General features: G+C 60.8%; 1 protein-coding gene across 1 annotated transcript in view; it reads right to left on the minus strand.

The window, feature by feature from the left end:
• The window catches only part of SYNGAP1 (synaptic Ras GTPase activating protein 1), a 53,141-nt gene that overhangs the window by 30,001 nt on the left and 10,969 nt on the right, over positions 1-12,171 (minus strand). The window contains exons 4-8 of the mRNA XM_068998899.1: positions 9,785-9,882; positions 6,615-6,736; positions 3,475-3,628; positions 3,276-3,374; positions 1-474 (exon numbers count right to left, since the gene is read on the minus strand). The exon at positions 1-474 is cut by the window's left edge and continues 81 nt beyond it. Coding sequence (XP_068855000.1) covers positions 1-474; positions 3,276-3,374; positions 3,475-3,628; positions 6,615-6,736; positions 9,785-9,882 — 947 coding nt within the window. The remainder of the gene's footprint in view (positions 475-3,275; positions 3,375-3,474; positions 3,629-6,614; positions 6,737-9,784; positions 9,883-12,171) is intronic.

Genomic DNA, 12,171 nt, shown 5'->3' on the forward strand with positions numbered 1-12,171 from the left:
CAGCACGGCGCAGAGCATGCGGTAGTTGTTGGTGACGTACTCGGCGAACTCCTTGTACAGCTCCATGGGCAGGATGCTCATGGTCTGGAAGCGGCTCTTGACCCGCAGCGCCGGGCACCCGGCCTTGCTCTTGCTGCCGCTGGGCTGGCTCAGGGGGTACCACTGCTCGGCGAAGTGGCGCCCGGTGACGCTGGCGATGGGGATGCTCACCATGCCCACGTAGTTGCTCTTGTCCTTCTTCCTCTTCTTGTCGGTGTCCTTGTAGAGGTGCAGGCGGATGGTGCGCACGGCCGGCAGGTTGTTGAACTCGAAGTGCTCGCCCCAGAAGACGTTGTCGGTGCGGGCCTTGCTGGTGGTGCGCGCGTACAGCATGTCGTCCAGGCACAGCTCGCAGTAGTAGCGCTTCTTGGGCGGCAGGTCGCGCGCCTCGATCACCCACAGCTTCAGCACGTTGTCCACGCGCCGGCTGTTGTCCTGCGGGGCGCAGAGGGGACGGAGGGTCAGCGGCCGCGGTCACCGTACGGTCATCGGCACCAGGTGAGCGGCAGCACCTGTTGGGCAGCCTCAGAACCGTGGCTTGGCCGTCCTTAGCCCGGTTGGCCATCAACGCCAGTTGACCATCCCCATACTCACCACGTGATGGTTAACACCAGGTGACCATCAACACCAGCCGACTATTGACAGCAGTTGTCCACTCCCGTTACCAGATGACCATCAACACCAGCCGACTATCAACACCAGTTGACCATTAACATCCCCTCCAGTTGACCACCCAGCTGACCATCAACTCCAGCTGATCAGGTTCATTACCACTGCTTGGGCATCCTTAGCCCGCTTGGCATCAACACCAGTTGACCATCAACATCAAGACCACCCCATCACCCTTTGACTGTTGACACCAGTTGACCATCAACACCAGCTGACCACTGACACCAGTCGAGTATTGACACCAGTTGACCACACTCATAACCATTGCTTGATCATCCTCATCCCCACCAGCTGACCATCAACACCAGCTGACCATCAACATCATGACCACCCCCATCACCAGCTGACCATCAACACCAGCTGACCATCAACATCATGACCACCCCCATCACCAGCTGACCATTGACACCAGCTGACCACTGGTTGTCCATCCTTAGCCCAGTTGACATCGACACCAGTTGACCATCTCCAATCCCATCAGCTGACCACCAACACCAATTGACCATCCCCATACTCACCAACAGACCATTGACACCAGTTGACCATCAACATCATGAACACCCTCAACATCAGGTGGCCATAGACACCAGATGACCATCAGCACCAGTTGACCAAGTTGGTCACCATTGCTTGACTGTCCTTAGCCCAGCTGGTATCAACACCTGTTGGCCATTCCCATCCCCACCAGTTGACCATCCTCATACTTACCAGCTGACCACTGACACCAGCTCACCATCAACACCAGCTGACCATCCCCATCACTGCTAGTTGACCATCAACACCAGTTGACCAGGCTCATCACCATTGCTTGACCATTCTCAACTCACTTGATCAGGGACACCAGTTGACCATCCCCATACCCACCATCAACACCAGTTGACCAACAAACATCAGTTGACCATCAATACCAGTTGACCGTTCCCATCCCTAGCACTGACACCAGCTGACCACCAAACACCAGTTGACCACTGACAACAGTTGAGCATCCCCATCCCCACCAATTGACCACCCAGTTGACCATCAACACCAGCTGACCACCCTCATCTCCACCAGTTGACCACTGAGACCAGTTGTCCATCAACACCAGTTGACCATCAATATCATAACCAGTTCCATCACCCGCTGACCATCAAACACCTGTTTGACCATCAACACCAGTTGACCACCTGCATCCCCACTAGTTAACCACCGACACCAGTTGACCATCAAACACCAGTTGACCATCCTCATCCCCACCACCTGGCCATCAACACCACTTGACCATAAACACTATGACCATCCTCACCACCAGTTGACCATCAACACCAGCTGACCATCAACACCAGTTGACCATCAATACCAGTAACCGCCTCCATTACCAGTTAACCATCGACACCACTGGTTTACCATCAACACCAGCTGACCATCAACACCAGCTGACCATCAACACCAGTTGACCATCAACACCAGTTGACCATTCTCCTGACCAGTTGATCATCACCAGCTGACAATTTCCACTCACATCCCTTGACCATCCCCATGACCAGTTCCCCCCTCCGTGACCAGTTCACCATCACCATCTGACCACCCCCGTGACCAGTTTACCATCACCTGCTGACCACCCCTATTGCCACCAGTTCACCACCCCCATCCTCACCACCCACTGGCCATCGACCACCATTGACCCCCCACATCCCCATGATCAGCTGACCATCCCCATGATCAGCTGACCATCCCCATGACCAGTTGAGCATCACCATGACCCATTGACTCTCCCTATGACCCATTAACCATCCCCATGACCAGTTGATTCCTTCCCCATGACCCACTGACTCTCCCCATGACCACTTGACCATCCCCATGACCAGCTGACCATCCCCATGACCAGCTGACCATCCCCCCAACCCACTGACTCTCCCCATGACCAGTTGACCATCCCCATGACCAGCTGACCATCCCCCCAACCCACTGACTCTCCCCATGACCAGCTGACCATCACCATGACCCATTGACCATCCCCATGACCCACTGACCATCCCCATGACCATTTGACCATCCCCATGACCCACTGACCATCCCCATGACCACTTGACCATCCCCATGACCAGCTGACCATCCCCATGACCAGCTGACCATCCCCCCAACCCACTGACTCTCCCCATGACCAGTTGACCATCCCCATGACCAGCTGACCATCCCCCCAACCCACTGACTCTCCCCATGACCAGCTGACCATCACCATGACCCATTGACCATCCCCATGACCCACTGACCATCCCCATGACCATTTGACCATCCCCATGACCAGCTGACCATCCCCCCAACCCATTGACTCTCCCCATGACCAGTTGACCATCCCCATGACCAGCTGACCATTCCCATGACCCATTGACCATCCCCATGACCAGCTGACCATTCCCATGACCCATTGACCATCCCCATGACCAGTTGCCCCTCCCCACGACCCACTGACTCTCCCCATGACCAGTTGACCAACAAACACCACTGACCCCCCCCATCCCCACCAGTTGCCCACTCCCAGTTGCCCCTCCCCCCCCAGTTGCCCCTCCCCCCCCCAGTGCCCCCACCTTGTTGGGCTTCACGGCGCGCTGGAGGTTCTCGATCCATTTGTCCCTCTCGGCCGCCGACCGACAGGCGAAACATTTGGTGCCCGACGCCGTCGTCACCTGCGGGCACCGCCCCCCCCCAGGTGAGCCACGCCCCGGGGCGGGGCCGCTTTTCCTCCTTCCCCCTCCCGAAATTCCCGGAATTCCCCGGAATTCCCACCTCGAAGCAGAACTCCTGGCCCAGGATGCTGCTGTGCACGGCCTTGATGATGGAATCCTCGTCCAGGTTCAGCTCCAGCGCCTCGGCCGCGCTCGACGGGCTCAGCAGCGACTCGTGGGAGTGGGATTCCTTAAAGCTCTGCATCAGCCGGGCCCTGGAGTGGGAATTTGGGGAATTTTGGGGAATTTTGGGGGGATTTGGGGAATTTGAAGGGGTTGGAAGGGGATCCGTGAGGGATTTGGGGAGATTTTGAGGGGTTGGGAAGGGATCTGGAGGGGGTTGAGGGGGATTTGAGGGGTTGGAAGAGGATTTGGGGGGATTTTGGGATTCCTTAAAGCTCTGCATCAACTGGGCCCTGCGCAGGGATTTGCAGGGGATTTTGGGGGGATTTGGGGAATTTGAGGGGTTGGAAAGGGATCTGCGAGGGATTTGGGGGGATTTGGAGGGGTTTCAGGGGGGTTTGGGGGGATTTGAGGGGTTGAGGGGGGTTTGAGGGGTTGGAAGAGGATTTGGGGGGATTTGGGGAATTTGGGGGGTTGGAAAGGGATCTGCGAGGGATTTGGGGGGATGTGGAGGGGTTTCAGGGGGGTTTGGGGGGATTTGTGGGAGTGGGATTCCTTAAAGCTCTGCATCAGCCGGGCCCTGGAGTGGGAATTTGGGGAATTTTGAGGGATTTGGGGAATTTGGGGGGTATTTGAGGGGTTGGAAAAGGATTTGAGGGGGGGTTGAGGGGGGTTTGAGGGGTTGGAAGAGGATTTGGGGGGATTTGGGGAATTTGGGGGGTTGGAAGGGGATCTGTGAGGGATTTGGGGGGATTTGGAGGGGTTTCAGGGGGGTTTGGGGGGATTTTGGGAATGGGATTCCTTAAAGCTCTGCATCAGCTGGGCCCTGGAGTGGGAATTTGAGGGATTTGAGGGATTTGGGGGAATTTGGGGATTTTGGGGGAATTTGGGGGTATTTGAGGGGTTGGAAAAGGATTTGAATGGGGTTTGAGGGGTTGGAAGAGGATTTGGGTGGATTTAGGGGATGGGGTTCCTTAAAGCTCTGCACCAGCCGGGCCCTGGAGTGGGAATTTGGGGAATTTTGGGAGGATTTGGGGAGTGCAGGGGGACTTGAGGGGGATTTTGGGGGGGTTTTTGCAGGATTTGGGGAGGTTTGGGGGGGGGTTTTGGGGGGGTTTAGGGGGATTTTGAGGGATTTGGGGGGGATTTGGGGAGTTCCTGGTGGAATTTAGGGCACCAACGTGGTGGGAGCCCAGACGCCCCTGGGGTGCCCCCAGGTGCCCCCAGGTGTGTCCCCAGGTGTTCCTGGTACCTGTCACGCTCGGCGCTGTGGGAGCTGCTGGTCCAGTGCCCCCACATGTCCCCAAATGCCCCTGTGGTGTCCCCAGGTGTGCCCAGATGTCCCCAGGTGTGTCCAGGTCTCCTAGGTGTGTCCCAGGTGTGTTTCCAGGTGTCCCCCAGGTGCCCCCAAACTCCCTCAGGTGTGTCCCCCAGGTGACCCCCAAATGCCTCCAGGAGTCCCTGTGGTGCCCCCAGGTGTGCCCCAGGTGTGCCCCCAATGCCCCCAGGTGTGCCCAGGTGTGTCCCAGGTGTGCCCCCAATGCCCCCAGGTGTGCCCAGGTGCCCCCAGGTGTGTCTCCAATACCCCCAGGTGTGTCCCCAATGCCCCCAGGTGTGTCCCAGGTGTGCCCCCAATGCCCCAGGTGTGTCCAGGTGTGCCCAGGTGTGTCCCAGGTGTGTCCCCAATGCCCCCAAGTGTGCCCCCAGGTGTGCCCAGGTGTGTCCCCAATGCCCCCAGGTGTGCCCAGGTGTGTCCCAGGTGTGTCCTCAATGCCCCCAGGTGTGTCCCAGGTGTGTCCCAGGTGCCCCCAGGTGTGTCCCAGGTGCCCCCAGGTGTGCCCAGGTGTGTCCCCAATGCCCCCAGGTGTGCCCAGGTGCCCCCAGGTGTGTCTCCAATACCCCCAGGTGTGTCCCCAATGCCCCCAAGTGTGCCCCCAGGTGTGCCCAGGTGTGTCCCAGGTGTGCCCCCAATGCCCCCAGGTGTGTCCCAGGTGTGTCCCAGGTGTGCCCCCAATGCCCCCAGGTGTGTCCCAGGTGTGTCCCAGGTGCCCCCAGGTGTGTCCCCAATGCCCCCAGGTGTGTCCCAGGTGCCCCCAGGTGTGCCCAGGTGTGTCCCCAATGCCCCCAGGTGTGCCCAGGTGCCCCCAGGTGTGTCTCCAATACCCCCAGGTGTGTCCCCAATGCCCCCAGGTGTGCCCAGGTGTGTCCCAGGTGTGTCCCCAATGCCCCCAGGTGTGCCCAGGTGTGTCCCAGGTGTGTCCTCAATGCCCCCAGGTGTGTCCCAGGTGCCCCCAGGTGTGTCTCCAATACCCCCAGGTGTGTCCCCAATACCCACAGGTGTGCCCAGGTGTGCCCAGGTGTGTCCCCAATGTCCCCAGGTGTGCCCAGGTGTGTCCCAGGTGTGTCCTCAATGCCCCCAGGTGTGTCCCAGGTGCCCCCAGGTGTGTCTCCAATGCCCCCAGGTGTGTCCCCAATACCCACAGGTGTGTCCCCAATACCCCCAGGTGTGTCCCCAATGCCCCCAAGTGTGCCCCCAGGTGTGCCCAGGTGTGTCCCCAATGCCCCCAGGTGTGTCCCAGGTGCCCCCAGGTGTGTCTCCAATACCCACAGGTGTGCCCAGGTGTGCCCAGGTGTGTCCTCAATGCCCCCAGGTGTGCCCAGGTGTGTCCCAGGTGTGTCCTCAATGCCCCCAGGTGTGTCCCAGGTGCCCCCAGGTGTGTCCCCAATACCCCCAGGTGTGTCCCCAATACCCACAGGTGTGCCCAGGTGTGCCCAGGTATGTCCCCAATGCCCCCAAGTGTGCCCCCAGGTGTGCCCAGGTGTGTCCCCAATGCCCCCAAGTGCCCTCAGGTGTGGCCCAGGTGCCCCCAGGTGTGTCCCCAATACCCCCCAGGTGTGCCCAGGTGTGTCCCCAATGCCCCCAAGTGCCCTCAGGTGTGGCCCAGGTGCCCCCAGGTGTGTCCCCAATACCCCCCCAGGTGCCCCCAGGTGTGCCCAGGTGTGTTCCAGGTGTGCCCGGGTGTGTCCCAGGTGCCCCCAGCTGTGCCCCCAGCTGTGCCCAGGTGTATTCCCGGTTACCTGTCGTGGTCAGCGCTCCGGAAGCGGGGCAGGATCTGCCGGAAGCTGCTGGTCCGGTCCAGCTTGGGCTGGCTCTTGGTGCGCTTGATGGAGCTCTTGAGGCGCCGGCTCAGGAAGCCTTGCTGGGGGCAAAGGTCACCCAGGGGTCACCCAGGGGTCACCCAGGGGTCACTCAGGGGTCACAGGGGCATTGGGGGTCAAGGGGTCACCCAGGGGTCAGGGGACATTGGGGTCTTCGGGGTCAGGGAGGTCTGGGGAGGACAAGGGGTCAGGGGTCATTGGGGTCTGGGGAGTCAGGGGTCACTGAGGGGTCAGGGGTCATGAGGAGGTCACAGGGGTTTGGGAGGGGCCAGGGGTCAGCAAAGGGTCAGTGGTCATCGGGGTCTGGCAGGGTCACGGGGGCCACCAAAGGGTCAGAGGGGTCAGGGGTCATTGGGGTCACCAGAGGCCGGGGGTCAGAGGTCACTGAGGGGTCAGGGGTGAGCGTTGGGGGCATTGGGGTCTGGGGTGGTCATCGGGGTCAGCGAGGGGTCAGGGGTCAGCAAGTGGCCACAGGGTCATTGGGGTCAAGGGGTCACCGAGGGGTCAGCAGCCGATGGGGTCATTGAGGGGTCAGGGGTCACCAGGAGGTCACCGGGGTCTGGGGGGGGGTCACTGGAAGGTCGGGGGGGTCATGGAGAGGTCAGGGGTCACCATGGGGGTCAGGGGGTCACGGTTTCCATGGCGACGGGCAGCACAGGACCGGGGTTACCACGGCAACGGGCGGAGCGGGGCCACGGTTACCATGGCAACGGGCTATTCCAGGTTACCATGGCAACGGGTAATTCAGGACGCCACTTACCTGGTTACCATGGCAACGGGCTATTCCAGATCCAGGTTACCCGGTTACCATGGTAACAGGCTATCGAGGACATCGCTTACCTGGTTACCATGGCAACGGGTGATTCAGGACCCAGGCTGCCCGGCGACCATGGCAAGGGGTCATCACCTGGGTCACTGGGTTACCATGGCAACCGGCAGCACAGGACCACGGTTGCCATGGAAACAGGGGGTGCAGGACCTGGGTCACCCGGTTGCCATGGCAACAGCATGTCCAGGAGCTGGGTTACTGGGTTCCCATGGCAACGGGCAGCACGGGGCCACGGTTGCCATGGTGATGGGCAGTGGAGCCGCATGGTTCCCATGGCAACAGGCACATGGGGATCACAGGAACCACATGGGGGGGGGTCACGGTAGCCATGGCAACGGGGATGTGCCGGGCCAGGGTAACCATGGCAACGGGGATGGACCGCTGTAACCATGACAACAGGTTTGGGGGTGGGGACCACGGTAGCCACGGCAACGGGGATGCCAGTGATGCGGTAACCATGGCAACGGGGATGGGCTGGACCATCATAATCGTGGCAACAGGAGCGTGAGGACCACACACGGTAACTATGGCAACCGGCCTGTGATGGGGTAACCATGGTAACGAGGACGTGACGGACCCCAGTAACCACAGCAACAGGCACAGCTACAGCAACCACGGTAACCATGGCAACAAGGACGTGCTGGGCCACGGTAACCGCAGCAACAGGGATGCGCAGGGCCAGGGTAACCATGGCAACAGACACATAGGGACAACCGTAACCATGGCAACGGGGATGTGCTGGAGCCTGGTAACCATGGCAACGGGGCATGGGGACATCAGTAACCACGGCAACGGGTGGAGGAGGGGCCATAGTAACCATGGCAACGGGCGGATGCTTTGGTAACCATCAGGCCAGGTGATTCGGTACCCCGGTAACCATGGCAACGGCTGTGCAGGGAGCCTGGTAACCATGGCAACAGGCGGTGAGTACCGCGGCCATCATGGCAACAGGTTTGGGATGGGGTAACCATGGCAACAGCTGCCTGGGTACCACGGTAACCACGGCAACGGGTGATGGGAGACCACGGTAACCACGGCAACGGTCATGAGGGGAGCGTGGTAGCCATGGCAATGTGTAAAGAGAGACCACGGTAACCATGGCAACGGGGCTGGGATGTGTGACCATGGCCCCAGGCGATTGGGAACCCCGGTAACCATGGCAACGGCTGCCTGGGTACCACAGTTACCATGGCAACGGCTGCCTGGGTACCACAGTTACCATGGCAACGGGTGATGTGGGACCACGGTAACCGCGGCAATGGGTGGGGGCGGGGTATGGGGGACCACGGTAACCATGGCAACGGGTGTGCGATGGAGTAACCGTGGCAATGGTTGAAAGGGAACCACAGTAACCACGGCAACGAGTGAGGGAGGACCACGGTATCCATGGCAACGGGTGCATGGGTACCACAACAACCATAGCAAGGGGCAGTTGAAACCACGGTAACCATGGCAACAGGTGTGTGATGGGGTAACCATGGCAGTGGGCACCCATGGTAACCATGGCAACAGGGGCTGGGCTGTGTGACCATGGCTACAGGTGATTGGGAACTCCGGTAACCATGGCAACGGCTGCCTGGGTACCACGGTAACCATAGCAACGGGTGTGCGGGGACCTTGGTAACCATGGCAACATGCAGTGGGTACCACGGCAGTCATGGCAACGGGTTTGTGATGGTGTAACCACGGCAACAGCTCTCTGGGTACCACGGTAACAATGGGGGTGTGGGGACCACAGTTACCATGGCAACGGGTGAACGGTGACCAAGGCAACGGGCATGTGGGGGACCATGGTAGCCATGGCAACCGGTGACCACAGAAACCATGGCAACAGGTGATGGGGGGGGGCAATGGTAACCATGGCAACGGGAGTGTGGGTACCACAGTAACCATGGCAAGGGGCGTATTGGGACCATGGTAACCATGGCAACAGGTGATGGCAATCATGGTAACCATGGCAACAGGCTTGTGAGGACCACGGTAACCATGGCAACCGGTGATGGCGGGGGCAGGCGACACGGTAACCACGGCAACGGCTGCCTGGGTACCACTGTAACCATGGCAACGGATGTGTGATGGGGTAACCATGGCAACGGGGATGTGGGGTACAACAGCAACCACGGCAACGGGGGATGGAGGATCACGGTAACCATGGCAACAGGGGGTGTGGGTACCACAGCAACCATGGCAGGGGGTGATGGAGGATCACGGTAACCATGGCAACGGGGACGCCGCGGTCGCCATGGCAACGGGGACTCACCGAGGGCCGGAAGGGCGGCGCGGGCGGCGCGTCCATGTTGATGCTGTACTGCTTCCCCCCGGGAACGCTCTTCCTGCGGGAGCGGCCGCCGTGGTAATCTGGGAATTGGGGGGGGCACGGGGGGGTCACGGGGGGGTCACGAAATCCCAAAACCCACGGGGACCCCCAAATCCCACCCTCCAACCCCGGGGGGGTCCCAAAATCCCATCTCCCGCCCCTCTAAGGGTCCCAAAATCTGCTCCTTGGGGGGATGGGAGGGGGAATTTGGGCTGTTTGGGGGATTTGGGGGGGGGTCACTTAAGGTTTGGGGGGTCACAGGGGGTCAGAGGACCCCCAAATGCAGAGGGACCCCCCCAGTCCCAGCCCCCAACCCGGGGGGGGGGGTGTCCCCAAATCCCACCCCCAGCCCCTGAGGGGGTCCCAAAATCTGCGCCAAAGGGGGGTGGAAGGAGGAATTCGGGGCTCTGGAGGGGATTTGGGGGGGGTTTGGGGGGGCTTGATGAGGGTCGGGGGGGTGGGGGGACCCCAAAATATGGGGATTATGGGGGGGGGGGATCCTCAAAAACCCCACTCCTGACCTGTGGGGACCCCAAAATCCCCCCCCCCCCAAATCCTCTGGGGTGCCAATGTCTGCGGCCAAGGGAGCTGGAAAGGGGGACTTGGGGGGCTGGGGGGGAACCGGGGGGACTTCGAGGAATTTTAGGGGGGTCACAGGGGGGTGAGGGGACCCCCAAACCGGGGGGGGGACCCAAAATCTCAGCCCTGACCTGTGGGAACCCCAAAATCTCACCCAAAGCCCCTCTGGGGTCCCAAAATCCACCCCAAGGTGTGGTTGATGGAAGGGGGGATTTGGGGGCCTGGGGGGGGGGGGATTTTGGGGAGACTTTGGGGGATTTTAGGAGGGTCACGGGGGGTGAGGGGACCCCCAAATACAAGGATAATGGAGGGGGGTCCCCAAAATCCCACCCCTGACCTGTGGAGACCCCAAAATCCCAGCCCCGAATCCTCTGGGGGTCCCAAAATCCACCCCAAGAGAAGAAGGAAGAGGAAATTTGGGGATTTGGGGAAGTTTTGGGGGGTCTCAGCAGCTCTCAGGGGTCCCCTCGCCCCTCCCCCCACTCTGCTCCCCTCCTGCAGCCACCCCTCCCCCTCCCCTCCCCAAATTTTGGGGTCCACCCCCAAATTTTGGTGTTTCCCTCCCCCAAATCCCCTTTAATCCCCCCCAAAATTCTTCCCCTGTCCCAAAATCCCCTCAGCCCCGCCCCCAGGGCCCCATCCCAAATTTGGGGCCCTCCCGCCAAATCTCGGGGCCCCCCCCTCCCCAAATTTTGGGGTCCCCTTCCCTCTGCCTCTCCAAATCCCTTTAAGCCCCCCCCAAAAAGCTCCCCTGAGCCCCCCCAAAATGGAGCCCCCTCCCCAAATCCCCCTTAACCCCCCCAAATTTGTCACCCCTCCCCAAATTTTAGACACCTCCCCCCAAATTGGGGTCCCCCTAATTCTGCCCCCCCCCAAAAAATCCCCCCCTCCAATCGGGGTCTCCCCATCAATTTTGGGGTCCCTTGAATTCTGCCCCCCAAAATCCCCCCAAAACGCCCCCAAATTCTTCCCCCGCCCCCAAATCCGCCCTAACTCCTCCTCCGAGCCCCCTCCCCAAATTTCGGGCTCCCTTTCATCCTGCTCCCCTAAAGCCCCCCAAAATCCCCCCAAATCCTCCCAGCCCCCCCTTAACCCCCCCCCCAAATTCTTCCCCGTTAACTCCAGTCCCCCCGAGCCCCCTCCCCAAATTTTGGGGTCCCCTTCATTCTTCCGCTCTAAACCCCCCCAGAGACCCCCTAAACCCCCCCCAAAATTCTTCCCCCGCCCCCCCAAATCCGCTTTAGCTCCTCCCCCCGAGCCCCCTCCCCAAATTTTGAGGCCCCTCCCCCAAATTTTGGAGTCCCTTTCATTCTTCCCCCCCCCAAACCCCCTTTAACCCAACCCCCCCAGAGCCCCCTCCCCAAATTTCGGGGTCCCTTTAATTCTGCGCCCCCCAAATCCCCCTAAAACCCCCCCAGATTCTTCCCCCACCCCCAAACCCGCCTTAACTCCTCCCCAAACTGATTTCGGGACCCTCCCCAACTTCACTCACCCCTCTCTCCCCACCCCACCCACCCCAAAATTTTGGGGTCCTTTCAATTCTGCACACCCCCCCCCCAAACGAAACCACCCCAAATCCCCCCTAAACCCCCCCCAAACCCGCTCTGAGCCCCCCCCCGAGCCCCCTCCCCAAAGCCGAGCCCCCCCCCCCGCGCCCCTCCCCCCCCGTTTCCTACCGGCCACGGTGCTGCTGCCGCCCTCGGGGCCCAGGCGGGGGCCGGGGGGGGGGCCCCAGGGTCCAGGGGGACCCC

This window comes from Aphelocoma coerulescens, unplaced genomic scaffold (genome assembly GCF_041296385.1).
Source record: "Aphelocoma coerulescens isolate FSJ_1873_10779 unplaced genomic scaffold, UR_Acoe_1.0 HiC_scaffold_187, whole genome shotgun sequence".
Lineage (NCBI taxonomy): Eukaryota > Metazoa > Chordata > Aves > Passeriformes > Corvidae > Aphelocoma > Aphelocoma coerulescens.